Raw genomic sequence first — 26,783 nt, 5'->3', positions numbered from 1 at the left:
TAGCTTTAGAACCACCTTGTTTGTGTTTTTTTTAATGTTTATTTTTTAATGTTCATTTATTTCTGAGACACAGAGAGACAGAGCATGAGTGGGGGAGGGGCAGAGAGAGAGGGGGACACAAAATCTGAAGCAAGCTCCAGGCTCTGAGCTGTCAGCACAGAGCCCGGCGTGGGGCTCAAACCCACAGAACAGGAGATCATGACATGAGCCAAAATCAGGCACTCAACCGACTGAGCCACCCCAGCGGCCTGGAGAGAATCTTAAGCAGTCTCCATGCTCAGCAAAGAGCACAGCTGGGGGCCTTGATCCCACAACACTGGGATCATGACCTGAGTGGAAATCAACAGTCTTATGCTCAACCAAACTGAGCCACCCCGGCACCCCAGATCAGGGAAGTTTTTAAATGTAATTTAATTGAGCTCTCACTAAGACAATTAAGGGGAAATCTGTCCTCTTCCTGTCTGAAGATAATCAAGGGACTGGACAAATTAGTAGTGACGTTAAGAAGATAATTTAGACACATGCACACACCCACCAGGAGCTCTGAGTCCTAGGGTGTGGCCTTGCCCCTGAGGAAGACCCAAGGCAGAAGGTGGGGGGTGGCGGCCCCACAAGAAGGCGAAGACAGGGATGTCACACAGCAATAACCGGGTGACAGTGATGGTGAAAGGGGAGCAACAGAGGAACAGTCAGAGAACCTGAGAGCCCGGAGTGCCGATCAGCAGGTGAACCGCAGAAACCACAGGAAGTGCCCTGAGTCAGCACAGGTGGGTCCGGCATCGGTGATCCAGTGTATGGGAGAGCCACACTGGCTCCACAGCCTGGAGTCCCTAAGCCACAAAATCACACGTGTGAAAAGGCACCGTATTGTCCCAGGTTTTTGGAAGCCATAGTTCAAGACATGTGAACTTCATTGGACGTGGGGGTCTTGACGGAGACTGCCTTCGTGAGCTGTTTGCCGTGAAAGCCGGAAGCCAGAAAGCCAAGCCCAAAAGAAGGAAGGTGGGATCCCCAGGGCAGGGGGAAGGGGCCCCCAGGCCGCTCGCAGCTTTCTATCTTCTGCGTCTTCTTTGTTCCCCAAACCCTTTGGACGCACAGCACGGCTTCCTGTTCGTCCATCCTGCCACCCGCCACCCCCAGAACCATGGTATCTTTTGCCCTTGACACTTGGGAGCTAACATGGGAATAGGGGAACCTGGGTCAAAACTGGGACCCTGGGGGGGGGGGGGCGCTCGGGGGGTGGGGAGAGAGGAGGGGGCTCAGTCAGCTGAACATCCACCTCGTGGTTTCAGCTCAGGCCATGATCTTGAGGTTCGTGGGTTTGAGCCCTGCTTTGGGCTCTATGCTGACGGCATGGAGCCTGCTTGGGATCCTCTCTCCCTGTCTCTCTCTGCCTCTCCCCCGCTCTCAAAACAAATAAATAAGTAAACATTTTTTAAAAATTGGGAACATGGTTGCCAGCACGTCCAGGTTTACAAACTCACTCCTGTTAACGTAGCTGCTGCCGCTGAATTGGAGACAGAGGCACAGGCTTCCTGGCATCCCCATGCTCCCCTGCCCCTCCTCTACCTTGTGTGTCTTCAGGGTGAACGCGAGGGTACTAAGTCCAGGGGGCAAAGGCCCAGCAGCTGAACAGCACTAGCTCCATACTGGAAGCTTCTGTGACCAAGCGGGAAGAGGTGAGCCTGGCCAGGACGGCAGCCCCAGCTGTGGACTCTGGTTCCTAAGCTCGGACTCTCCTTTGCCGGGTGAGGGAAGTGCTCAGTCGGTTTCCCATCCCTGAAGAAGAATAAACGATTTGTCCCCCTGGGCTGCAGACAAGCAGCATTAACAGGTTGGCATTTCCTCTCCTTTGTAAAGCACACTCAGCAAACCTCCCCAGTTGACTATGGTTTGGTAAATTGTTATGTTAACAATTATGACACATGCAGTGTTTTATAAAGCAACTAACTTGGGGCACCCAGGTGGCTCAGCTGGTTGAGCAACCGACTGAGCGGAAGCTCAGGTCATGATCTCGAAGTTTGTGAGTTGGAGCCCGGCGTTGGGCTCTGTGCTGACAGCTCAGACCCTGGCGCCTGCTTCGGATTCTGTGTCTGCCCCTCTCTCTGCCCCTCCCCTGCTCATGTTCTGTGTCTGTCTCCCAATAATAAATAAACGTTAAAAAAAATTAAAAAATAATAAAAAAAAATAAAGCAACTAACTTAATAAAATCACTAACATAAGGGGAAAGATCATGTAGGAAAGCAGCTATGACACATGCAGGCTGTTCTCCCCAACACCAAACTCCCTGCTCAGGGTGACAACGCTGTAGTGTCCCCAGACCTCCCCGATACGGACACGGGTTCGGCGAGCACAAGAAACACACACGCCTCCCCAGAGCGCCTAGCCCAGAGGTGCCATGGCCCCTGCATGCATCCCTTAGGACTGGTTGGCGGGGGGGGGGGGGGGGGGGGGGGTATGTGGCTCTGACAGAGCACTGACCACACACCTCCTACAGCGTGGTCACTGCTTTGCACCCTGTGGCCTTATTTAATTTGTACGATTTTATTTCACAGATGAAAAACAGGCCCCCAGAATTTAGATAATTTTTCCAAAGTCAAGTATTTGGCTAACGGCAGAGACAAGATATAAACCAGGTCAGCCCAATTTCAAAGCACAGTTACATCTTCTAAGTGGGAAAGCACGTATTTACCTGAGTGCAGGCATTTAAGCTTACATTCACAAAGCAGCCAGAGAATATTTACTAAATTCCTCTGTGCACAAGACACATGTGCTGGGCCACGGACAGGCCACACAGACTGGCCCTTTAAGAATACTGCAGCTAGAAATGAGAAACAGAAGTAAACATGCAGTTAGAATCCAGAACTAACTAACTAACTAACTAATGCAGAACTAACAGGGGTCCCCACGGGTGGGCCCAGCCGGAGGGAGACCCAGGCCTCCCAACAGCCAGCACGGCCTCGCCCCCCACGGGCACCCCTGGGCCCAGGGACACTGAGATCAGGGCTTCTGGCCCATGGGAGGGCGGGAGGACATCGGCTGCCACAATTCTGGACCGTGTGACACTTCTTCTCCATCATTCCAGCCAGCAGGAGCCCTGGGCCTGAGGGCCCCCCGCAGCACATAGGACACACAGGCACACACACGCAAGTGGGGGACAGTGTGGGGCAGGGGTGCATCTGGCCATCAGTGCTGACAACTGCCCCGGATGTCCACCTCCTCCCTACACTGGCCCAGCACGCCCTTGTCTCACTGCCTCTCAGGTTTCCAGCTCAGGCTTTGGAGGAACCGAGATGGAAAGACACAGGGATGTCTACTGTCCCACTTGCCACAGGCCCCCCTCCCTGAAGCCACTGAACAAGGAAGGGAGTAGAAGAGTCTGGTGCACCAGCCGGAGGCCCCACACTGCAGTGGGGTTGGTGGGGGGCAGCCAGGGCGGCAAAGTCGGGGAAGGGCCTTCCAAAGGCTCTAAGAACCAAAAGTTTGATTCTTTTGGGCAAGAGCAGTGTGTGAAGCAGTGGCGGGAAGGATGACCGTGATACCTGTCCATTCTACTAGGAAATATATTCTCTCAAGACAGGTGTTCCCTCGTTCAAGCAGCGTCCAACTCCAGGCAGGCCCACAGCACACACGTGTTAAAGGAGACTGCATACACTTGACTTCCCAACACTGGTCAGCACCTGCTCCCTGCCAGGTCAGGCACCTGCTGGGCACAGCACTCCTCCCCTGCCTGTCTCTCACCCTCCGGCCCCATCCTCTGCAGGACTTGCTGGGGGACCCATCACATCAGAAAAACCAGTTTATTTGAGCAGACAGGGGCAGCCAGCTCTGGGGACAGGGACGTGGGGGCTCCCAGCTCTGACAAGAGCAGGACTGGAAGAAGCAAAAGTAGCCAGGAGCCACCTTAGTCATCCAGAGTCTGTTTCCTTTGTTTGTTGGGGAACCATGGGCCTCCTGGCCCCCAGGCAGGTGCAGCCAGGCTCTTGCTCTCAGGGGAGTGGAGTACAAACTGCAAAACATGACTCCCTCCTGTAACCAAATGACCTTGAAATGAAGCTCGGGGAATAAATAATGTAGACAAGCAACCGGAGAAACGGCAGGTGGCAGCCCCAGCCTCTCTGTCCTCACCAGCGAGGTGGGGTGGGCCAGGAAACGGTCTTGGAGACATGAATTTTTTAAATTAAAAACACTGTCCAGCTTTGCCAGAAGGTCTTGTAAAAACGATCTCTCTATTGAGCCGAAGCAGAATCAGCAATGTCCCAGATGTCTTGTGTTTCCAGGTCCCTGGGCTCACGCACCACCCACCCCCATAAGCATGAAGCCCACCGTGATTCCCTGGAACAGGAGCCCCTTCCTGGCCTTGGACTTGGCAGCCGCGGGCTTGTCTGATGTCTCCCATTTCCACCACACCGCCTGCCAAGTGCAGCCTGGATGCTGGCCTGCTGATGTGGAGAATGCACCCCTCACAGGCTCCCGTGCCCACGACACCTATTAAATATTAAGTGGTGACGCTCCAGGGAAAGGCAGCCGCCCCCAGGCGTCCCCGGAGTCAAGGGGGGCACCAGAGCACCAGCACCGTGAGCCCCCGGCCAGGCCCGGGTGGGTCCAGCGCCAGGCTGCAGCGCCCCCCACTACTCCCATTCAGCCCTGCGTGTCGCCCTCACCCGTGCATCCTAGAGGCAGAGGGCTGAACTTGGAAACACGTTTCTACGGTAACCGGGGAGGTGGGGTTTACTTTCCACACACTCGAAGCCTCTTTGTCGTCATTTTACGTGGTCTGGGTGGTGCCTGCGAGCCCAGCTCACATTAGTGATGAAGTTCACGTTTCCAAATTGAGGTCCACTCCGCGAATCGCCTGCTGGCAGCGGGCCTGCCCATCGGCAGGTTTCCAGGTGAGGCCCGGCCTGTGGGCGAGGACGGAGCGGAGCCCAGGAGGACCTCGGGGAGCGCGCCAGCGGGCCACAGCAGCGCGTGCAGACGAAGCCGGTCGGGGGGCGGGGGCAAGGGTTGGCCAGAGTCCCTGCTGTCCTGTGAGCACGTCTCTGTCCCGCCGTCACCCAGGCCCGCGTGGGCTCTCCCACGAGCCAACCAAGACGGCGCGTCCCCGCATGTCCTGCCCGCCACGCTGGCTCAGTGCCCTCGCCCCGCGCCCCGCCCTCTGCTAATTCGCGCCGCATCTGCACACACATTTCGTATGTAACTCCTCCTGACATATGGCGGCCACGGCGGCCATGGCGTCCCAGCCGCGTGCTGCCGGCTCCAGGTGGGTTCCCTCCCTCTGTCCTCATCAGGAGAGGGGATGGGGAGGGGCTCATACCCGGGGGGCGGAGGGCGAAAGCTCAGGCCCACAGTCAGCGCCAGGTCACGGCTGAGGGCAGGTGGCAGTCAGGACCCACTCAGCTTCGCAGGCCGTGGGCGTCCCTTGTGGATGGGCCTTGCGTCACCGGGCTGGCTCCTTCATGCCCTCCTCCCAGGGCCGCGTTCCTCTTTGCCGGCCAGCGGCCCCTCCAGCGCCGGCCTGGGTCACCCGCAGTCCGGGGCCAGCCAGCTACGTCCCCCTCCCCACCCCAGTCTTCCTTGGTGCGTCCCGTGTGCTGCACGCGTTCCAGCGTCCTCACAGGTGGCGCGGGGGGAGGACGGGAGTACACCGCATCCAGAACCCGTGTTGGCTTCCTGCCTTCCTGAACTGGGAAGGTGGCTTTTGCTCCCAGGCCCCCAGGGCGACACGCAGTCCCAGTCTGAACTGTCCTGTGCAGGGTTGGGAAGAACGAGTGAGCCATCAAGGTCCCCGTTGCCTTGGGGACCTACAGGAATGAACACCAGCCAGACCCACTGGCAAGAGCCCACAAGACAGCCCCACCAGCCCCCGTGTCCTCCCTACTAACCTGAGCCCTGTTCGTCCAGGGGCTTCTAGGACCCTTCACAGAGGATGAGCAGGAAAAGGGTTTAATCTAATTTACAACGACTGCCAGATCATCCAAGGACATGGAGGAAGTGTTTGCTAGCCCAGGGGGACAGGTGTCTCCCAGCACCTGACACAGATGTGGGCACAGCAGGGCACGAGAGGGGCATGGGACAGGTCTGTCCCTGGGGCCACACGCAGGCCACCCGTGGAGAGCAGAGCACAAACAGGAAAAAGACAGAGTGCCGTGCTTCTCTGCAGCACCTGGTATGATACTCAGTACATGCAGTTCCCGCCATGCACAGCAATATGTCCTGCCCCGGTCTCTGTCAGCCACCGTGTCCGTCAGCACTGCCCCGCATAGCATCTAGTCCCCCTCATTAAATCCCAGGGCCTGCCCAGGGGGCCTCTGTCCAAGGCAGCCACAATGCCACTCACTTAAGCGGTGTCTCAGACAAGTGTGTGGTGCAGGTTTGGGAGAGAGGGGAACCAGACCTATAAAAACTAACTACTGAGTAGCAGAGTAAAACCACACTATCACAATGGTAGGGGACCAGGTTGAGGGGTGTGTGTCCATGTGCTCAGGAATTCTCAGTCTGACAAGTAGAGACACTGCAAGCAATTTTTATTTTTTAAATATTTTTTAACGTTTATTTATTTTTGAGAGAAAGAGACAGAGCAGGAGCAGGAGAGGAGAGAGAGAGGGAGACACAGAATCGGAAGCAGGCTGCAGACTGCACACTGTCAGCACACAGCCCGACGCAGGGCTCACACCCGTGAACCTTGAGATCATGACCTGAGCCAAAGTTGGTCGCTTAACCCACTGAGCCACCCAGGCACCCTGCAAGCAATTTTTAAATCTGGTAGTCATAAAGAGGTGAGAATGGAGGTAAATTGTGTATGTGCATGTGTATATCGTGGGTACGTGTGTATCTGCACAGGTGTGTATATGCATGTGTGTGTGCGTGCATGTGTGTATGCATATATGTGTATGTGCATGTATGTATCTGCACAGCTGTGTGTGCATGTATGTGCACGTGTGTGTGCATAGATATGTACTTGTGTATGTGTGTACATGTGTATCTGCACAGGTGGGTGTGCCTGAATATGTGTGTGTATGTGTGTGCATGCATGTGTGTGTGTATATGTGTGTTTGCAGAGGTGTCTGTATAGGTGATTTTGAAAAAAAAGAACATAACCAGCGTTCATATTATAATCCAGAATCCATTATGTTTTCCCTTTTTGTCTTTTTCTGCTTGAATAGAAACTGCATTTTCTTTTTTACAAATGAAAGGTCGTGCTGAGTTGTTCTGATGCCAGTACCCCCAGGGCCCCTCTGCTGCCTGGCCTCCTTCCATCCTTGGGAAAAACCCAGTGGGTGCCATCTTCACCACGATGTATGTCACACCCCATGACAGTGAGTCTCACCAGGCTGTGGCCAGGGTCACAGATGCCCAAGTGCCAGGCACCCTGCAGCAGGGGTCCAGGCCGGTGTCTGAAGACCCCTTGGCAGCTATGGTGTGGGACAAGAGGGGCAGCAATGAAGGCATCTCTGCAGGGGAACCTCATCGGCCTAGTGTGGGCAGCCCCCAAGCCAGAGACAAGCCTGCAGGCTAACTAGATCCCTGACGGCCCCCAAGACCCATGTCAGGGCCAGCCCCGCGGTCCAGGCTGGAGCTGGGGGGAGGGCCTCACGTGTGGGGGACAGCTAGCCCCCTGGGAGGGTGCCAGGTTGGGGGACTGGGACTGGAAGACCACCCACAGCAGAGATCCCCTGAGACTGTGAAGAAACCACTGGCAGGCACTGACCCTTCCCCCACCCGCCACCGCCGGGACCCCCAGGAGAGCTGGGGGAGGGATGTCCCACAGGAGGTCGCAATTTCCACAGGCACTGGGCATCCTAAATTAGCACCTTGAGACCACCGTTCAAGTGTGTGCAGGGTCGCCTGTAGGTAGGGGAGCAGGGGGCAGGGGCACTGAGGCCAGCTTGAGTTTTATGGGCTTGGGAAAGACCTCTTCCGATGACGGGGAGACCGCTGAAGTCACAACTATGCCTGACAGACCTGCTGGTTCAGAGGAATTAGTTACTTACACGTGAAGCATTTCAGCAACAGGCGCCAGATCACAAACTGGATAATTTGGGACACGCGCTAAGAACAGTATTTGCTGTTCATCTGAAATTCAAATGCATCTGATGTCCTGTGTTTTATCTGACCATCTGGCCATCAGACGCAGGCAAATGGGCCCCCCTGGCAGACGCCAAGGGGCTTCAGGCCAGGCCTCCATCCACACAGCTGCTGGAATCACTCTTTGTTCAGGGCCATGAGAACCTAGAACAGATTAAATGGGTTTATAAAAGCCAGAAACAGGTCCTTGTTGCACCACAAGGTAGTGCAGTGACACATATGGCCATTACCTAGTCCACGTGCACCTTTCTGGAAAACAAAGCAAGACTGGGTGAGGGTGATTTGCCCGCCGACAGCCCCATGTCCCTGGTCCTGGGTGCCTGCAGAGATGCTCCAGGTCACACACCAGAAAGCGCTGGGCGTCTCTCCAGGCCCTTCCAGAACAGTTTTTGCCTCTGGCGGGCCACACGCACAGCCAGGAGAGAAGGATCTTTCTGGTCCAAGGGTGCTTTAAAGGCAGAGGCTTCATGTCATACGGTCCTCTGAAGCACAGGCCAGATTTTCTCCACCACCTGGCTGGCCTCTGCATGGCCACACACGACACGGCCCTGTGCCAGGCAGGCATGGGGGCCAGAGTGGCAACCCTCCACAGCTGTTGGCTGCAGGACCCACTGGTCCTCTGAGGGCAGAGAGCAGAGGACTGCACACGGACTTCTGCAGGCAACAATCCCCCCAGCACTCAGTGTTGACAGTCTGAGGGTAGGAGCACCCCAACACAGGGTTGACAGTCTGAGGGTGGGAGTTACTTGAACACGAGGATGACAGTCTGAGGGCAGGGATGCCCCAATATACTTGGGATTGATGGTCTGAGGATGGGGGCACCCCGTGAGGGTGGGGGTTCCCCAAACACTCGAGGATGATAGTCTGAGGGCAGAGATGCTCCCAACTACTCAGTGTTGACAGTCTGATGGCAGGGGCACCCCTGAATACTTGGTGTTGATAGTCTGAGGGTGGGGGTGCCCCAAACACTTGGTGTTGATAGTCTGAAGGTGGCGGTTCCCTGAACACTCAAGGATGACAGATCGAGGGCAGGGGTGCCCCAAACACTCGGTGTTAACAGTCTAAGGGTGGGGGCGCCCCAACACAGGGTTGAGAGTCTGAGGGTGGGGTTTCCCCGAACACTTGAGGATGACAGCCCGAGGGCAGGGGTTCCCCAAACACTCAGGGATGACAGTCTGAGGGCAAGGGGGCCCCTGAACACTTGGTGTTGACAGTCTGAGGGTGGGGGCACCCCAATACTCGGGGTGGACTCTCATGAGGTAGCTGGGAAAGGAGGCAGTGACCCCAGGACATGTGCTAAAACTAGGTAGGACTCCCTCTTTTGCAGCCCCTGTCAGGACCCAACGTCAGCCCCACTTGACGGGTAAATGCTGTGGTGTCTTCTGACACTCCCAGGGGGAGTCTTCCCACGTGACCCCCACATGCAATCCGGCATCTCACAGCCACGTCATGTGGCTCTCTGCATGGACCAGCATGTGACACAGTGTATGAGTTGCAGGGACTCAGAAGTTATTTCCTAAGGAAAAGCAGACCCTTCTGGAAACTTCAGGCCCTAAATCTCAGCTCCTCCCCAGGGGCTCAGCCCCACCTGAGCCCCCTGGGCAGTCTCGGGTTCCAAGGCCAATGCCACCAAATCCCAGCCCAGGAGTGAACATCATCTGGAGGCCACTACAAAGACTGTGTTCTTCCAGGCAGGATGCACGTGGGGATTCTTGGGGTTAAAGATGAAGCTGGAAACACGGACACAGTGAACACGGGGCCACAGGCCAGAAGGAGGGCATACTTGTGCTCGTAAGGGTTAGGACCCCAAAACTCCAGTGCTGTTGCCTCTGGGGATTCCGACAGGGTCTGGCCCTAGCCATCGGCCAGAAAACCCCATGTTGCAAGACCAGCCGGCCCCAAGCTTGCCCAGGACGGGAGCACAGGAAAGGGCTTTGCCAGGAGGCAGAGTCCGGTGGTAAGCTGTTGCTTGGGCCGGAGAACGGCACACCCAGATGCCATCGGCTGGAGATGTTCTCAGGACACAGAGAAGCTGAGGGGGAGGCTGCTGCCGTCGCCTTCATCCCCAGAGCCCCCGTCCTCCCTCCTCTGGGACACTGGGACACAGCCTGGGTGACGCAAGCCCTGGGAGACTGCGCCCCCAGCGCCTGGCAGATGTCAGCATGTCCAACATGCAGGTGGTGGGTATCTCAGGCCCTGGCAGCAGGCAGGTGGCAGGGGGCACAGTCTGGGCATGAAGGGGGGCACCAGGCCTCTCCACTGGTGTCCGTGAGCCTGCGGGCCATGCTCTGCCAACTCCTGAGCCAACAAGGAGAATGCCTCCCACCTGGGAAGGTGCAGTTAAGGTGCAGGAAACATATACCAAAACGCCAAGCAATGCTTTGCCCGGACGGCTGACCCGGCTGCCGGCAGGGACGTCCACAAGAGCCCTCGAGTTACGCATCGTGGGACGTGCCATCTGAGAACCACGGTTGTGTCTCTGAGTGAAATGGGACAGAAGAAGCAGACTATTTACGGGCTGGGCTCCTGAGCTGGGCCGGGACATCTGGCCACTCCTTGCCTTTCTCTGGTGGCTCACAGAGGCCTTCTTGCCCCTGCACACCTAGGAAACCAGACACATCCCGGACTTGGACGCGGGGGCTGCCTCCTCCACGGCAACCCCCTTCATGTCGTCAGGCATCTGCCCGTCAGAGCGCCAGACGTTCAGCTCCGCGAACACGCCCGTCTCGATCATCTCCTCCTGCCAGGGAATGGGGCAGTTGCCGGTCGCAAACTCCTGGAAGAACTCGGCATCGGCTTTGTCGAAGGCCACGCCCTTGACCGTGGAGAAGGCGCCCACGTCCTGGATGTTCTTGGCATAGACTGTCCTGGAGTCTGGGACGAAGGGGGGTGTCAGCATCCCTGTGAGGAGACAGAAAACAGGGATGGGAAATGCCGAAAAGAGAAGGAAATGGCCGTGTGCTCAGCGAGCAGGGCTGCCCTTCCAGGGGTGTCCAAAGGCTCAGGACGGGTGTCCGGGTGCCGCACAGCACGTTGGGCGGGTGTGAGGGTCTTAGCGTCCAGGCAGGATGCGCCTCCTGGGCGCCCATGGCGAAGGAACAGCCTACTCTGGTCTGTGTCCTCACACCTGCCTCCCAGGGGGCTTCCTTGTCTGCAGGTGCAACACCTCGAACCCAGCACGGTCAGGCTGAGCATCTCGATTTCTTTCCAAAGCCGGCTTGTCTCCCAGCCTGCTCGGGAGCCGAAGTCCTTCAGTCACCAATATACAACACTAGCCACGTGACCCTCGTGGCCGCACCACCTGCCCTTCCCTTCAGTGTGGGCCCCGGGCTGGGCCACCTGCCAGACGGGTGGCGTGGCCTGAGGAACCCCCCCCCCCCCGCCAGGCCCCAGATCTCCTGGCTCCCATCTTCCCTACACCAGGACCACCTCCCAGCCATAGAGCCCCCTCCCTGCAAAAGCAACTCCTCTCCTTTGGGCATGACGCTTGGGGCTCCCGTGGGGAGTCACGGCTCACACGCCCTACCATAGGCTTGGGGCTGGGGCTGCATCTGCACACACTCACCTACACGTGTGTCCCATAAGGGACACCTGACAACAGACTGACTGAAGGAACAAGGTTCTCCCAAGACGATGACTTGAGGGATCCTGCCTTGTCTTGGATCAGGGGCTCCTTGAAAGTACAGGGTGTGGGAACCCACAAGCACAGGGGTGGATCTTCAGTTCAAAGGTGGGCAACACCCCAAGCATCCCACCCAACACCAGCCCGAGAAACCTCTGTGTGGACAGAGAAGTGGGGACGGTGGGTTAGTTGGGGACAGGAGGCCACGGGGCATCTCTGCTGGCATCACCGCAGAGCTCAGGAGGTGCCAACAGGGCGGGCAGAGCAAGCAAGGACCTCCCGCCGGACCTGCCCCCTGCGGCCCCCCAGATCCAAAGGCGAGAGGACAGTACCGGCCTCCAGCTGTCTCCAGTTAATGTCCTTAAAGAGGGGGTTGGCGCGGAGCCCGTCACAGGTCCCGTCTCTGAACCCCAGGCGCTTCTCAGGGTCCTTCTCCAGCAGTGCCTCGCAGAAGTCCTTGCTGGCCTGGCTGAACTTGTCCGAGTACTTGACGGGCTCGGAGAGGACCCTCTGTCTGAGCTCCTTGTTCTCTACCTGCACAGGGGATGCGTCATGTCACGTCAGCCAGCATACTGCCCAGGAAGACGCCAGCCCAAGGTAATGGCTGACCCTGCATGTGTGGTCCCCGGGACCCCCAACAGTGTTGGTCAAGGTTGGGGTGCTCTGGTTGATGCTGCGGTGCCTCTACATAACCATTCCTTACCCACTGTGAAAATGAGAAAGGTAAGGGAAGGAGCCAACTTTGCAGACAGAGCTGGCAGAGACCTCCTGACTGGGTGGAAACTGAGGGCGAGTTTGAATCTGCTTTATGGAGTATAGTTTCCACACCACAGGACCCCATTCCCAGTGACCAGGGGGCCCTACGATGACCCCAGATGTGCCCTGTGCCCTTTGCAGCCTGTCTTCCCCCCAGCTCGGCAAACGCTGGCCGTGTGCTCTCACCACACGTTAGATCCGCCTTCCTAACACTGTGCAGACACAGGCTTACTCTTCATTTGCCATCGCAGGTCTGACGCCCAGCTGGCCACGGGCCGTGGGACACACAGTGGGCCACCGTGGGCCCACTGCACACTCTGTGCCTGACTCGTCAGGCTCGCACACACGGAAAACAGGGCCTCTGGTCAGGGCCGTGGGGTCAGTGAGGGCTCTGTGCTGGGGCCCCCGCTTTGTGCGGATCCCACAGCACTGGCTCTTCTGCGTGGTTGCAAGTCAGGAGAGAAAACGAGTTAGTAGCGATCAGGGCGGCCGTGCAGAGCCACAGAGCAGCCGGCTGTGTTAGCTGTGAGAGGACTCTGCTCCTGGAAGACTGGGTGTCTCAGGACCAGGGTGACCTGGGGACGGACACGTTCGGGACCCCGGCAGAAGAAAGTGAAGGGTGTGACCTCCAGGCAGGCACGGGGCCGCCTAAATACTGCTGTTCCCACCAGGCCCTGGAGACGCCTCCTGCCCACCCTGCCTCCTCAGCCCCGGCTCCCCACATGCCCAGCGGCCCACCCGCCAGAAGAGGCTGGGTTTCGAGCAGGCGGCGAGGCCCCCAGATACCATCTATGGGGGACGCTGCAGTGTTTACAAATGGCAGCAGACTTGCTGGCACCACTTCCCCGACAGCATTCGCTCCTACACGTCTCTGTGACATTTTGGTGATTCTCACAGTATTTCAAACATTTTCATTATTGTTTTATTTGCTATGGTGATCAGAGATCACAACCTGCTGAGCTCCCAGTTAGCTGTAAGTATTTGTTAACTAAGGTACGTGGACTGTTTTGGATGGAAAGCCACTGAACACTCAGCAGCCTGTAGCATGTGGACATGTGACACACACTGGGAAACCAGAAAGTTCATTTGACTTGCTTTACTGTGGCATCTGTTGTGTCATGGTGGTCTGAGCTAGACCCCGGGTGTCACTGAGGTGAGCTTGTGTTTGTGGTTTGGGTGGGTTGGGGTAACAGCACCCTGCAGACTCTGGGGCAGACGGTGCAGGCGAGAGAGTGGGGGGCCAGGGGCAGGGCACAGAGACGTGAGGCCCACTGCCCTCTATTCAGAGAGGTTGCAGTGCTGGAGGGGGCAACAGTGAGCTCTCTGGTCTGTTGTGGAAGGCAGGGGGGGGACGAGGCCGCATCCCCATCCCTTTTAGACCAGCTTGGCCCCAGGTGAGCTGAGCGCTGCTCGTGGGGAGGGGGATTGGGGAGGCCCAGGCACGGCTGGTCCTGAGACACGTCTCGGTGTGGGGAGCTCCATGACACGAGGCCACCACATCCCCTCCCCTGCCCACGAGAAGCCTAGTGCCCAAGATCTGAACAGCACCTCCCCCCGCCACAAGCAGGGTCACCGTGGGGCAGCTGCAGGACACCTGCTCCTACGACCCCCACGAGTGGGCCGTCACAGGATGACAGAGTGACCTCCTACCTTCTCCCCGCGGGCGCGGAAGGGTCCTCTGGCCGCGATCATCTCGTACAGTGTGACCCCCATGGCAAAGTAATCCACAGAAAAGTCGTACTCCTCACCCTGCAAGAGCTCAGGGGCCATGAAACCTGCCAGGCAACAGCGCAGACTCAGACTCAGCACGTGGTGGCAATCACTCACCCGGCCCCAGTGGGCACGGAACCGATGACCCACGTGCACAACCACAGGCTTCACACGCAGACCTTCCCTTCCGGGCTGCATGTGCAACAGCACTCCCGGCCCATGGCCAGTAAGTAGTTAGAGCCCCCAGGTGTCACAACCCAAACTCTCTGGACACTGCCAAGTGTCCCCTCCCGGCAGAACTGCCCCTGCTTGAGAACCACTGCCGTCCACATCACGTGAGCTGTGAGGCCCCATCTTCCCTGTGGCACATCACAGCAGATGGGCAGAGTGATGGTCCCTCAGAACCGCAGCAGACAGACAGAGTGATTGGTCCCTGAGACCACAGCAGAGTGATGGTCCCTGAACACAGCAGACAGACAGAGAGGTGGTCCCTGAGACCACAGCACACAGACAGTAACAGTCCTCGCTTGCCACTCAGGTACAAGTGTGACCTGTGGGGTGGTGGGTGTGTGTGGTCAGAGATAGGCACTACCAGTTGATTCTGGAAAAGGGCACAAAAGGATAGAGTGAGGCCCAGATGTTCCAAATCCAGATGCCTACCACTGCCCCACCTGTTCCCATGTCAGGTCAGCCACATTTGGGAAGTTGGGGCCACATGGGGGAGCCCCACATTGTGAAGGTCCACATCCCTGAAAGCAAGCTCTGGGCCTCCACTCCCTACCTGCCACTGTACGGAAGCCAGCCAGCACATGGGAAGGGTGGACAGGCCAGTTTCTGGGACCCACGGTCCACTCCCCGGGGACCAGGGGTCGGTGCTATGGTCTAGGTGCAGGTGGCTTCTGTTCCTGACCGCTTCAGACATTCCAAGGGAAGCAAAGCTAATGTGTCTGTTGATTTCCTGTCCCTCCAGGCCCTCAGTATACCATGTTCACGGCCAGGTTCCAATAGGTGGTGTGCTCAGCAAGGCGGGCAAGCTGATGTGACCAGAGATTCACCTGTTCCTGACAGGTTACAGGAGTCAAATCCCACAGACCCTCCGGGACCTGACACCCCTTCACCCCTTTGTAGGTCCTGCGTTTCAGGAACTGAAAAGACTCCAGACTGCTCAAATGCTATAAGAAAGATGTGTTTCACTGGCCACAACTTCTAGGTTGAAACAAGGTCTAGGAGAAAGGCCAGCCAGGCCACAGGGAGAGGATCAATTTCTGAGCAAACACCCCAGTGGTGCCTCTGCTCTGCTTCCAAACTTGGCCTGGGTGACACATCGTTTTGTATCCCCAGGACCTACATGGCATCCGTGAAAGAGCAAGCACCAGTGAACATTTGTCACCTGAATGCACAGGTGAGTGAGTGAGTGAGTGAATGAGTGAGTGAGTGGGCAAATGAATAAATGAATGAGTGAACACTCCACTGTCTAGTTACTAATTCTTCCCCACGTTGACCCAGCCCCACGTCCATGGGGTCAGAGGGCACGCTCACATCTCCTCCACGCAGGGGTCACAGCCTGCTGACTGTGGCCATAGCAGGCAGGGTGCAGAGTGGCTGCTGGGGAGGACCCAGCAGGCGTCACCCCAAGCTCCACGGTAACCTCTGCTGGGCCTCTTTATGGGTCACACCCTGCCCCTGCCCCCAAAGGCACAGAAGACGAGACCCTCTGCTCAGAGAAGGGCCGCGGCCACAGGAAAGCCTGTGGGGCCCTCTGCTGGCCGGCGGGGCCCTCACACACGGGCCTGGATACCACCAGGGCCTGGAGTCAGACCACTTGGAATCCAGCCTGCGGTGCCTTATTCTCCACAGCCTTCTCCTAACGATTTGAATCACCCCAAAATATGTGGGGTGTTTCCACTCACACACTCACACTCAGGGCTGGAACTTCATAGACTCTGGCCAAGGACCTGGAAAACTCAAGATAGGACCTTCCCTAAACAAAGCCACAGGTGAGGACAGACCCACCGTGGCAGCTCCTCCCCAAAGCCAGATCAACCCAGGAGAGGATCTGCTGAGGGTCCCTGGACCTTCCGGGACAGGGTGGGGCAGGGGGCTGACCCTCAGGTGCCCCTGGCTTGCCGGCACTGAGCTCCCCCTGCAGCTTGGGCAGCTGTGCTATGCCCGCCCCGCCCCTGTTCCCCTGTTCCCAGGGTCTCCTGGGTTCTCTGCAGGCCTGGGCTGGGGGACGTGGGGGAGCAGCAGAATGTGTTGTGCACTGCACGCACATACACATGCGCACACAGTGCACACACATTCATACACAAGCAAACACGGACACACGTGTGCGTGCGCACATACACAGCCGCGCACACACAGAGGACGAGGGCAGCCCCCTCCCCTGAGGCCACCCCGCCTGCCTCACACCCTACCCAGGGCTCCCTTGGACAGCGAAGGCCCTGGCCACACTGCGGTGGGGGCTGGGTACCCCTCGGGGCTCTCCCAGGCTGCCTGCCTCGGTGGGGGTGCAGCCGGTGATCCAATGAGCGCAGACCCTCAGGGTTCCAGCCAACGTGATCGGGCTCCCCTCCAGACAAACACATTCCACTGATGTCCGGAAAGCCACTGAAAGCAGAAGCTTCTATCTCAGAGGGTGTGACACGTCCGGACCAGCAGGCGGGATGGGTCATCCCTGCGGTGGGTGCAGCTCTCCGGCTGCCGGGCGTGCCTGCTGGCCAGGCCCCGTGGTTTTGCTATTCACTATGACAGATGGGGACCCCCACGAACCCCTAGGTCCTCAGCCCCCACCCTTGCCCTCAGGTGCTAACCTGGGGTTCCTGCATAGCCCTTGGTCTTGGTCTGCCCGTCCTTCAGCTCCACGGCCAGCCCAAGGTCAGATATTCGGATATTACCTGAAAGCAAACATGGACTGAGGTCACACGCAGCTCCACAGAACAAAGGCGCCTGGTGTTCCCAAGCCTGCAGGAGCCAAGGGCAGTCTCTGCCCACATGCACACACACACACAAGGGCACATGTGTGCCCACGGGCACACACTCGCAGCACAGGCCCACCCCAGGGCGCCAAGGCCAGACTGCAGGGGTCCCAGCAGATCTGCGGCTGTGAGTGGGGGCACAATCCACCCAAACCCCATTTTGAGAATGCCCACGTTTGCATGACTTGGTGACACAAAGGGAGGGTATCTAAGGGACATGAAGGAAACCTAGATCTCAATGTCGCTTTCTGATGACAATCCCATAAAAGGCAGAACGAGTGACAGACCGAGGATTTATGATCAGGAAAAAATGTTAACCCTTCACCAAGAGTTCCACAGTTAACTCCTGAGTTAACTCCCTGTAATGCTTGGTGCCTAATTATGTACCAAATTTCAACTAAATCCATCAAAAACTTTAGAGACAATTGTGCAAAATGTGTGAAATGAACAACAAACTTTAAGATGCCTTTGGTGCCGTTTAAAGTTATAACACTCATCAAAACCGGCCCATCTCCCTACCAATGACCTGTCGGGCCACAGAGGAGAGTCTGGCGAGGGGAGGTCTGGAGGGGAAGTCAGGACGGAGATACTGGGAAGGGGGAGGGCGGGAGGGGAGGGAGGCCACCTCACCGTCATCATCCAGAAGTACGTTCTCAGGCTTGAGGTCTCGGTAGACGATGCCCCTCTGATGTAGGTGCTCCAGGCCGCTGACAATCTGGGCTGTGTAGAACACGGCACGCGGCTCCTGGAAGCCAGGGCTCTCCTCGTTCACGTTGTAGATGTGGTATCTGGGGGCAGACCACGCAGATGCCCATGCTTCTCCGGCACAACAACGTGCCCCCAGTTTCCATAGGAAGTAAGATCTCAGGAAACAGTGAGAGCCTCAAAATCCTGTTTTGTGTCAGCAAAGTGGTCATTGTGGGGCCTCGGCACCAGCCCTAAGAGCCTGCAGTGCCACCGCCATGGGGAAGGGTAGACAGAAGAGTGCACGGCTGTCCCTGCCTCCCCCACACTGGCCTGCAAAGCTGGAAATGGACCCCAAAGCCATCTCACCCGTGCCAGCCAAGGGAGGAAGGGCAGAGGGCGGTGAAGGAAGCCTGTGTGAGCGGCCTGAGGACTCAATACGGCGCCCCGGCAAGCATGGCAGCCACCTCACCAAGCCCACGCACGCAGGTTCCTGGTGGGCCCGCGGGACGGTCTCCTTCCTGCCTCCCTCCTCCCCATCTTTCCACTATCACATCCTGCGCAGAAGCAAGACCTAACGACCTACCGATAAAAGGAAACAAACTATTTATACCAGATAGCAACCAGGGAGAGGCAGACTCAGAAAACAAGAGAGGAAACCTCACGTGAGCCAGACCATGAGAAAGCCAGGACAACAAAATAAGTGGCATTTACATTGCACTGGTATCATAATATAGTGTAGTGCACAGAGTAGTATAACGTAGTGTAGTGAAGTATAGTACAGAACAGCACGGCACAGAACAACGTAGTGTAACGTAGCGTGGTACAGCATGACGCGTGTAGTAGGATGCAGCGTGGGAGAGTTGAGCAAGCATAACAGAGTAACGGAGTGTACGTAGGATGGTGTGGCGTGGTGTGGTATTGTGTAGTGTGGTGTAATACAGTATGGTGTGGTCGTGTGCTGTGGAATATGCAGCGTAGTACAGTGTAGCACAGTGTGGCACAGTATAGTACGGTATGGTGTAGCATAGAGTAGTATAGTGGCGTAGAGAGCCGCACGGTGTAGTATGGTGTAGTGTAGTGTGGTGTAGTGTAGAAGGTGTCGTGTAGTGTAGCGTAATACAGAGTAGCATAGTATGGCGTGGCATGTTATGGCACAGGGTGGTATACGGTAGCGTAGGAGGGAATGACACGGTCGGATAGCGTAGTATGGCGTGGTGCGGTGCGGGATGGCGTAGTGCGATGTAGTATAGTATAATATAGAGCGGTGTAGTATGGCATATCATGGCATGGGGTGGCATAGTGTAGTATCGTATAGTACAGTGAGACGTATCATATCACGTAGTAGGTTGTGGTCTAATATACTGTGGTATAATATAGTCGAGTATAGCGTAGCACAGTATCATATCATGCAGTGTAGTTCAGTGTCATATGGAATGGTATGGCGTGTATCACACTACCGTGCAGTACAGGACAGTGTAGTACGGTGTAGCGTAACATACTATAGTCTGGTCTAGTGTGGTTCAGCCTGGGGTAGAGTTGGGTCGTTTAGTACGGTACAGTACAGTGTCACGTAACGTGCTATGTTATGGGAGTCTAGTGCAGCACAGTCTAGTACGGCATAGTGCCGTAGTATGGTGCAGTGTGCTGTAGCGCGGTATGGTGTAGCGTGGTACAATGTCACATAGTGTGGCACGGTGTGGTGTAGAGCAGTACACAGCAGTGTAGTGTGATGCAATACAGTAGAGTAGAGCAGCACAGCAAAGTAGAGGACGCTGTGCTGTAACATAGTATAGCATAGGGTAGTATGGCATCGTATAGTACCGTGTAGAGTAGCACAGTGTGGCATAGTGTGGTAGGGTGTAGCACAGGACAACGTAGGGTAGTATGGTATAGTGCGGGGTACCACGGCATAGCATAGGACAGCATAGTGTAGTATAGTGTAGCACAGGACAGCGTGGTGTAACGTGGTGTAGGATGGTGTAGTAGAGGACGGTGTGGTATGTCCAGTCCAGTCCCGTGTAGAGCAACGAGCTTAGGACAGTGTGATGTCATACAGTAGAGTGCAGTACAGCACAATGTCATGACCTTCTCTGCGCTTTCAGTCACGTTGCCTGTACTTCCTCTTCCGTGTGGCCTCACACGGGTTCCTTACTCAAGGCTCAGAATCCGCACCTGGGAAATGCGGCCGGCAAACACCTGACGGAGCTTCAGTGGTGACGAATCCAGCAGGAAGAATGAAGGCAGAGGGCTTGCAGGCAACACCAAGAGTGATGGCCCTGTTTGTGTGCCACGTGACTCTCCCGCAGGTGTGTGACAGTATTAACTTACTCCCCACAAGGCCCTGAGAACACTAGTGTTATTCTTCATCCCCATTTTACAGACCAGCATGCTGAGGCAAGAGCGGGCAGGTTGCCCGACTTGCATCTGGGTCTTTCCCCGCCGAGGGCCAGTGGTCTGACTTCCCACGGGAGCCCAGAGCCAGGCTGTCAGGCCTCTGGCAAGTCCAGGCACAAGACACGCTGACAGCAAAGCCACAGCTCCTGAAGTCGGCCACGTAGTGTTTCCGGCTCTGCCGCCATCCCCAAGAGCAGGGCCCTCGCTCACCCTCCGTTCATCTGTCCCCCCAACTAGTGTTTGACCCACGGCACCTGTGCCCCACGCCCGCCGCCACACAAACCCCACGTCCACCGGCAACTAGAGAGCCGTGAGCCACCTCCCCACAGCCCCGCGTTTCACCGCTTGGAGAGTCGGCAACCAGGGGCCAGAGAGGAGCATGTTGATGGGGGGCAGGACTTCTCCTCGGGTGTTAGCATATTCTGTGCAGGTGGGACAGCCCCCAGGGCCCCAGGGCCCCTTCTCCAAGCCTGCCCCCTGCTTACCTCAGGTCGCCTCCGTTCATGATAGTTATCACCAGACAGAGGTCGGTTTTGGTTTCAAATGCATATGCCAGCGAGACTATAAACCTGCTGTGTACCTTTGCTAGAATCTTCTTCTCTACCATAGCACCCTGAAAAACAAGATCTCGAATAAGTACCCAGGTTTAAGCGGGAATGTGATGTCACCATAGAAGCCCAAGCCCCACAAGCCAGAAAACAGAAACAGAGTTACAAACGCATTTGAAGCAGCTTGCGAAACACAAAGCAACCACAAGTAACCTACACACGTGTCTCACTCGCCCCATCCCCAGAGACAAAGTCCAGAGGACTCAGGCTTCCTGGAGCCTCCGGGAGGAGGCGGGAGTCAGACAGCCAGCCTTAAAAACGCCAGGTGAGGATCCGGCATGTCTGTGGCTGCCTGTTCGAGGCTTTCCTTCCAGTCCTTCCTTATGTCCAACAGGCTCGCCCCCTGCCACCCTGCCCTCCTCGCCGGGCCCCGGGGCAGCAGACGGCTGGGCACCCACCCTCGTCTGTTCATTTTCTATCTTCATTTTCAAACCTCACGATGTGCACTTAGAATGTCTTTTAAAGTTGCATTTGGGCAAGGAAAGCAGAGTTCCTTTTCCAAGGAGGCACCCTCGATGGTTCAGGAGGCCCCTCTGCACCCACGCTGCGTGGGCAGGTTCTGGGTTTGTCCTGCCGAGTGTTAAGTTCAGTGAGGACCCTGAACTTGGGACAGAAGACACCATCGGGTGAGACCACGCCTGCTTGCTCCCGCAGCCCCAAGTGGGGAGCGCTGGCAAGAAACGCAGGCACCCTTGGTGGCTGCTGTTTACCCCAAAAAGCTGTGTCTGCTCTATGCAGCGGGAGAGGACAGGAACCAAGCGCAACAGGAGATGAGCTCAGCTTTCCCTGTCCTCCCTACAGGGAGTCTGACCCGAGCTGGGAACAGCAGACCCCAAGCGGCAACCCGCCATACCGTTGGCTCACCTGAGCCAGGAAAACATTCTAGTAACTGCCAGCTCTGGCTGGACCCCCCATGTGCTCTGTCAGGGCCCAAGTCAGGGCCCGAAGAGCCCCAGAAAGCCAGATTAATGGGTCAACAGCCTCCCTCCAACACCAGCTCCTATATTTCATGGTGTTGGTGAAAACAAGAAGGCCAGCGGGATGCACGGTGCCGTCCACACCAACAACACAAAGCCCCCCTCTGAGGAGGGACCACGGCGACTCGCGTGCGTGTGCAGAGAGCCGGGGCCGGTGGCTCAGAGCGGCCACGCCGAGGCCCGGGCCAGAGGGGGCCTGTGCTCCGCTTGGGGCAAGAAGGCTGCTCACAGGGAGGGCCCAGCGTCCCATGTGGGGCTGGACGCGGTCCCAGGTGGCCCCCTGCGGGTCTCGGGGCGCTCCCTCCTGCCCGATGTGAGCGGCCGGCTGCCCACCTGGTACCCCTTCCTTTTCTTGAGTCTCTTTTTGTTGAGCTTCTTACACGCATACAACTTGCCGGTGGCCTTCATCTGGCAGGCAGACACCTCCCCGAAGCCGCCTTTCCCCAGGACCCTGAAGTCCAGAAACCAGTCCTCCCCGGTGGGCTGGGCCTCCAGCCACTTCCACTGCAGGAAGCGCTGGAAGTGCAGGCTGTCCAGGTACTCCTGGAAGGGTGCCTGGCTCAGGTACACCAGGGTCTCCTGCAGCAGGGGCCGGAAGAGCCCGTCCCCGCCCGCCACGGGCCCCCCCCGGGCCTGCGCCACGGTCCCCTCGTCCAGGAAGCTGCAGAAGAGCTCGGCCTGGGGGTCCAGGTACGCAGCCAGGATGGCGCGAGCCTTCTGTGGCCGGAGGTCATCGTCAGCGGTGTCGTAGTCCTCGATGTCCTTCCAGAGCTCCAGAGCCGGCGCATGCCTCTGGTCGGCCCCCAGGAACTGCTGGAACAGCCGCTTGCCGATGGGCTGCTCTGAGCACACACTCAGGAACGCCAGGTCCAGGCTTTCCCGGAGGCCCTGGCACTTGGACAGCGGGGGCAGCTTCAGCTTGGCCAGGTACTTCCTGTCCCGAGAGGATGGGCCGCTGCTCCCATCAAAGCTGCCCCGGGCAGCGATGAAGGCTGAGTTGGCCACCACCGTCTCCAGGGACCCGAAATCCATCCTGGCGCTGGCCTCCCACCTCGTCGGGCACGAGGGGCCTGACCTGCCGCCCTAGGTCCGTGCCCCCTGCCCTCCCCAGATGGCAGGAGTCCCAGCAGGTGTAAGGGTGACTGGAGGCCGTGCCAGGAGCCCAGGGGACCCAGCTGACGCAGCTCTGGCCAAATCCCAGCCCGGGGTCACAGAGCAGGTGCCAGAAAAAGACAATCCCCTAAGCGGCTTCCAGTTGGATTAGACGGTCCGTCCTCGGGGCTCCCTCCTCCTGAGGGCCCGACAGAAAGGACAAACCCGGGCCCCGTTGCATCTGGCTGAAGCTGCCCTCAGCCTAGGCAGGCGGGGACACGTTTGTTTTCTCTAGACAACAGGAGACCAAACAGAAGGCAGAGGGGCCCAGGAGAAACCCTGATTTAGTAAAGATGGCTGGTGGTTTTCCCACTATATTTCATTTTTGTCTCAAAAAAAAAAAGCAAGTGGGAAGAAAAACAGGTGGTCATAGAAATTCACATAGAAAAGGCAGTGAGAGCTCACAGGAGAACAGCCTCCTGGGGTGTCCATGGTTCCCCGCTGGCAGGGCAACTGTGGCTGTGTGGGGACCGGGCCTGACACGGACAGAAGCCTGCCCCCAGGTCACCTGCCAGCTCTGAGACCTAAGGTAACCCCGGCACCTGCCCAGGGATCAGCTCCACGTCCGCTCCCTCCCCTCTCCTGGGCTGTGCCAGCAAAGCAGAATGCCTGTAGAAGCTTCAGGTGAGGTGAGGACCGAAGCAGGAGACCCCAGCTACACCCAGGGCTGAGGCCCCACACAGAAACAGGAGTGAGAGAGGGGTGCAGAGGCCAGCAGCACACCTGGGGGACCCTGGGGCACATACCTGGGGGACATCTGGGACACACCTAGAGACATACCTGGGGGGACACACCTGGGCCACATACCTAGGGGACGTCTGGAACACACCTGGAGGACACACCTGGGGGACACATCTGGGGGGCATCAGGACACACCTGGAGATGTCCCACACACCTGGGACACACACCAGGGGGACACACCTAGGGGACCCTGGGGCACATACGTGGGGGACATCTGAGACATACCTTGAGGACACACCTGGGACACACTTGGGGCACACATCTGGGCACACACCTGGGGGACATGTGGGACACACCTAGGGGACACACCTGGGAGACACAACTGAGGGACAACTGGGGGGCATCTAGGGGACATCTGGTACACACCTGGAGGTGTCCCACACACCTGGGCACACCTGGGGCACACATCTGGAGGACACACCTGGGGAACACAGCTGGTACACACCTAGGGGACACACCTGGGGCACACACCTGGGGGACATCTGGGACACAACTGGAGGACACACCTGGGGGACACAGGGACATCTAGGAGACACCTGGGGCACATCTGGGGATGCCAGGCCCAACAGAAGTGTCAGATTTGCAAAGGCATGGCCTTGTCTATCTAGTACACAGCAGGTACTCAGTAAACGTGTGGGGAAGAAAAGGAACCAATGGGGGTTGGTTATAGTTTAAAGAGGGGAGGAAGTGAGGGGTTGCAGAAACAGGAATGCCTGAGCCCAGGGGCCAGGTTGCCCAGCCCACCCCCTGTTCCTCTGGGGAGAAGAGGATGTTTGGGAGAGGGGTGTGGGTGAAAGGCAGGGGAGGCAGAAGTGAGGACTTGTGTATGAGCAGAGTCCCCTGCCTTTAACTCCTCCCTGCCTACCCGGCAGGGTTCAAAGGACAGGGGTCGCACTGCCTACCACACTTCCCAATCATGCCAGGCACACCAATCGCCTGGAGACCTTGCCAAAACAGACTCCGCTTCAGCGGCCTGGGGGTGGGGCTGCGACTGTGCGCCTCTTCTAAGCTGCTCGGGGGTGCAGTGGGCACGTCAGCGCGGTCCGCTCTGCTCCGGCAACCCTCCTCTCCGTCACTGTACGTGAGACACAGAACAGATGATAGGCTTGGAACTGAGTAAATGGAGCCTCGACTTTATTCTTTTTCAAAAATATTTTTCAAGAAACAATTTTTAAAACTAAGTATTCAAAACATGGAAGAAAATATTCCACTTCCTTTGCCTTTCTATAGAAGTCTTACAGTAGTCTTCTCTGTATCTACACAAAAAAATCTAGCTCGGACCTTGATAGGAATTAAACCTATATGTCAATCTGGGGAGAACTGACATCTTTACTACGCTGAATCTTCCAACCTATGAATGTAATCTGTAACCTGTCTTCCCTCACCATCGTGAATATTTGAGCACACAAGTTCTGTACGTGTTGTATTGGATTAACACCTAAATATTCCTGTTTGTTTTGAGCAAATGTCAATCATAGTGTCGTTTGGGACCCATGTGCTTGTTGCTAGTAAATGAAACACAGTTGATTTGGGGCGTTAACCTCATAGACTTTGCCTCGCTGAACTCATGTATTCTAGATTTTTTGCAGAGTCTTTGGAATTTTCTACACATAACAATCCTGTTGTCTGAAAATAAGGACCTTCATTTCTTCCTTTCTAGTCTGTTGCCTTTTCTTTTCTTGTTTGTTCCACTAGCTGGAACGCCCGCCCAGCACAAGGCTGACACAGAGAAGTGAGCGCAGAAGTCCATGCCTCATTATTGATCTTGGGGTAGACACCAGTCCTTCACCGCTAGAGAGGATGTTGGCTGTAAAGATTCTGTCAATGCTTTTAATGAAATTTCTGTCTATTCCTAGTCAACAGTCATAAATGAATGTTGAATTTTGTCAAGTGTTTTTTCTGCATCAGCTGGTATGATCACAGGATTTTTCTTCTTTGGCTTGTTAATGTGGGGCTTTACACGGATTGATTTTTTAATATTGAACCAGCTCCGCATCTCTAGAATATATCCCCCTTGGTCATGGTGTTTAATGCTTTTTATACATTGTTGGGTTCAATTTATCAATACTTGGTTAAGGAATTTTGTGTCTATATTTGTGAGGGATTTGGTCTGTAGTTGTTTGTGTTTCTTGCGCTGGCTTTGGTTTCGGTGAAGGGCATGCTGGTCTCATAAATCAGGTGGGGAAGTCCCCTTCTATTTTCCAAATGATACAGTACACAATTTGTGCTACTTCATTACCTGTTTGGTAGAATTCTCCAGTGAAACCATCAGGGCCTGAAGGGTTTTTTTGTTGTTGGGAGACCTTACATTATAAATTCAGTTTCCTTAATAGTTATAGGGCGATTCAAATTCTCTATTTCAAATGGGACAAGGTGTGTTTTTTGAGGAAGTGGCCAATTTCATCTAAGTTGTTGAGTTTACGTGCATAAAGTTGTGTGTGGCATTTCCTCTTTATGTCTGAAGGGTCTGTAGTAATATCTCATTTTATCCTTAATTTGGTTATTTATGTCTATTCTCTTGCTATAGATTTGTCAATTTTATTGACTTTTCAAAGAACCAGCTCTTTCACTGATTTTCCCTTTTGCTTTTGTTTTTAATTTCATCGATTTCTGATCTTAGCTTTTATTTCTTCCTTCTGCTTGCTTTCCCTGCCTCTTTTTCTAAATTTTCCAAGTGGAAACTGAGATTATTAAGACTCTCTCTCTTTTCTGATACATGCATTTGGAACTATAAATTCTTTTTTTTTAAGTTTTTATTTTTGAGAGAGACAGAGACAGCTTGAGTGGGGGAGGGGCAGAGAGAAAGGAAGAGACTCTCCAGAAGGCTCTGTGCTGTCAGCATGGAGCTCAACATGGTGCTCGAACCAAACCACGAGATCATGACCTGAGCTGAAAGCAAGAGTCAGATGCTTAACCGACTGAGACACCCAGGAGCCCCTAAATTTTTCTTTTAACACTGCATTAGTTGCATCCCATGAATTTTGATGTTCTATTTTTGTCTTCATCAGTCCTATGTTTTTTAAATTTCCCTCAAGATTTCCTTTTGACTTAGGAATTCTTTGAAATGTGA

At 56.1% G+C, this 26,783-nt stretch overlaps 1 protein-coding gene across 1 annotated transcript; it reads right to left on the bottom strand.

The window, feature by feature from the left end:
* Positions 1-9,677: 9,677 nt before the first annotated feature.
* GRK1 (G protein-coupled receptor kinase 1) lies at positions 9,678-22,852 on the bottom strand. The gene is made up of 7 exons (XM_049647283.1): positions 22,154-22,852; positions 20,721-20,848; positions 17,785-17,942; positions 16,990-17,073; positions 14,117-14,241; positions 12,043-12,244; positions 9,678-10,989 (listed from the first exon to the last, which is right to left on the bottom strand). The coding sequence occupies exons 1-7, from the start codon at positions 22,850-22,852 to the stop codon at positions 10,691-10,693; spliced, it is 1,695 nt and encodes a 564-aa protein (XP_049503240.1). The 3' UTR covers positions 9,678-10,690.
* Positions 22,853-26,783: the final 3,931 nt, after the last annotated feature.

The sequence above is a fragment of the Panthera uncia genome, assembly GCF_023721935.1.
Source record: "Panthera uncia isolate 11264 chromosome A1 unlocalized genomic scaffold, Puncia_PCG_1.0 HiC_scaffold_16, whole genome shotgun sequence".
In the NCBI taxonomy this organism is placed as follows: Eukaryota; Metazoa; Chordata; class Mammalia; order Carnivora; family Felidae; genus Panthera; species Panthera uncia.
This window is presented reverse-complemented; position numbering and strand designations above follow the sequence as displayed.